Here is a 2,247-nt window from a genome sequence, read left to right as displayed (position 1 = left end):
AACTTAGTCAACATACATAATTGACCTAAAAACTTCAATAGGATAAATTTTAAAACCACTTGGAAGGCCATCTCTATAAAAATGATTTTCCCAGGACAGTAACCAGATGTAACCTAACCCAACACCATCTTCGCTGGCAGAGGTTCAGTGGGCTGGAGCTTTGGGCTCCTCCCCCACACCAATTTTTATAATACAAATGCCACAAGAAAAAGAACTTTGGTACTGTTTCCTCTTAGCAGAGGAAAAAAACTCAACCTAGTTATGAGACCAACCACACAACACAATGAAAAGCTGCACTAGGCCGGGCGCGGTGGCTCACGCTTGTAATCCCAGCACTTTGGGAGGCCGAGGCGGGTGGATCACGAGGTCAGGAGATCGAGACCACGGTGAAACCCCGTCTCTACTAAAAATACAAAAAATTAGCCGGGCGTGGTGGCGGGCGCCTGTAGTCCCAGCTACTCCGAGAGGCTGAGGCCGGAGAATGGCGTGAACCCGGGAGGCGGAGCTTGCAGTGTGCTGAGATTGCGCCACTGCACTCCAGCCTGGGCGACAGCGAGACTCCGTCTCAAAAAAAAGCTGCACTAACTAGTTCAGAATATTAGTTAACAGATGATGCTGGTGTGAATAACTCGTATTTTTTTCTAGAGCCCTTATAAATAAAATCCCCCAGTTAGTGTTTGCATTATCAGCTAGAGGGTTAATTAACATGTAGAATGAGGACTTATGCAAGGTATAAATGCGCATAGCATTTTACTACTGTGAGAACAAGTGCAGTCAGAAGAAAACCAACTGGACTCTAAATTACACACACCTTAATGACAAGACTCACCACCACTTGTGAATGTAAAAAATTTAATTTGAAAATGTTGACACTACAATATACAAAATAGCTATTATAAATGCACATAGTGTATTCTATACCTGCCAGGTTTACTTTTTTTTTTTTTTTAAAGGAAACTAAGTTACACTGTGGTTAAGGTTTGTATCTTCACTCTTGAAAAAGCCTACATTCTATCACAGAGATGTATGGTCAGACTCAACAGCCCGAATTGTTAAACACTTGGATCAAGTCATAACCAGTTTTATTGCAAAAGGACCCTGTTGTACACATTTATCAATTCTAGTACCTTAATAGCTACCCGAGAAGTCATGAACATACAGAAACATGCATCATGAGAAGCAAGAAATATCACCCATCCCTTCTGCCTATTAGCAACTTGTCAGTCCGGAGCAACAGCGCTCACATCACTGAGGTCTGTGAACAGTCACTTCTGGCATTCATCCTGAGCGAAACACGGAATGAAAGATGGAATGACTTAAGTACAAATGCAACATATCATAAACAATTTCTTACCAAAAAGTCACAAATTAAACCAAAGTATTTTACAGAATCTACTACAAAACGCCATAAAAACTGCCTTCACTTAAGCTCTCTCTCCCCGTATCCGGCGAGCCAGCTGGATGTCTCTGGGCATGATGGTGACCCTCCTAGCGTGGATGGCGCACAGGTTGGTGTCTTCGAACAGACCCACCAGGTACGCCTCGCCGGCCTCCTGCAGCGCCCCGACGGCTGCGCTCTGAAACCTCAGGCCGGCGTTGAGCTCCTGCGCGATCTCCCTCACCAGCCTCTGGAAGGGCAGCCTGCGGATGAGCAGCTCCGTCGACTTCTGGTAACGACGAACCTCTCGCAGCGCCACGGTCCCGGGCCGGTAGCGATGCGGCTTCTTCACCCCGGCGGTGGAGGGGGTGCTTTTCCTGGCGGCTTTCGTGGCTATCTGTTTGCGGGGGGCTTTCCCACCCGTGGATTTACGAGCCGTCTGCTTGGTTCGGGCCATTTTCTTTCACCCAGCGCCGGAGTTTCAGGCCACTTCCCCGACCTCCGCGCCGCTTCTGCTGCCCGAGGAAGAGCCGCGGTCGCGAGCGAAGAACCGACCCTGGTCCAACGAACGGCCAAACCGCCCTGCGCTCTCCCCTCTCTCTCATCTGCATCCCTTCCGTTCTTCAAAGCCCGTTTCGGTGTTTGGTTTTTTTGTTTGTTTTTGTTTTGTTTTGTTGTTTTTTGAGACGGAGTCTCGCTCTGTCGCCCAGGCTGGAGTGCAGTGGCGAGATCTTGGTTCACTGCAACCTCCACCTCCCAGGTTCACGCCATTCTCCTGCCTCAGCCTCCAGAGTAGCTGGGATTACAGGCACCTGCCACCACACCTGGTTAATTTTTGTGTTTTTAGTAAAGACGGGGTTTCACCATGT

General features: G+C 48.2%; 1 protein-coding gene across 1 annotated transcript; it reads right to left on the bottom strand.

The window, feature by feature from the left end:
- Positions 1 to 832: 832 nt before the first annotated feature.
- Positions 833 to 1,998, bottom strand: H3-5 (H3.5 histone). The gene has a single exon (XM_055280115.2). The coding sequence runs from the start codon at positions 1,833 to 1,835 to the stop codon at positions 1,425 to 1,427; it is 411 nt and encodes a 136-aa protein (XP_055136090.1). The 5' UTR covers positions 1,836 to 1,998; the 3' UTR covers positions 833 to 1,424.
- Positions 1,999 to 2,247: the final 249 nt, after the last annotated feature.

Source organism: Symphalangus syndactylus, chromosome 5 (genome assembly GCF_028878055.3).
Source record: "Symphalangus syndactylus isolate Jambi chromosome 5, NHGRI_mSymSyn1-v2.1_pri, whole genome shotgun sequence".
Taxonomy (NCBI): Eukaryota; Metazoa; Chordata; class Mammalia; order Primates; family Hylobatidae; genus Symphalangus; species Symphalangus syndactylus.
The sequence above is the reverse complement of the archived record's forward strand: the minus strand, read 5'-3'. Positions and strand labels throughout refer to the sequence as shown.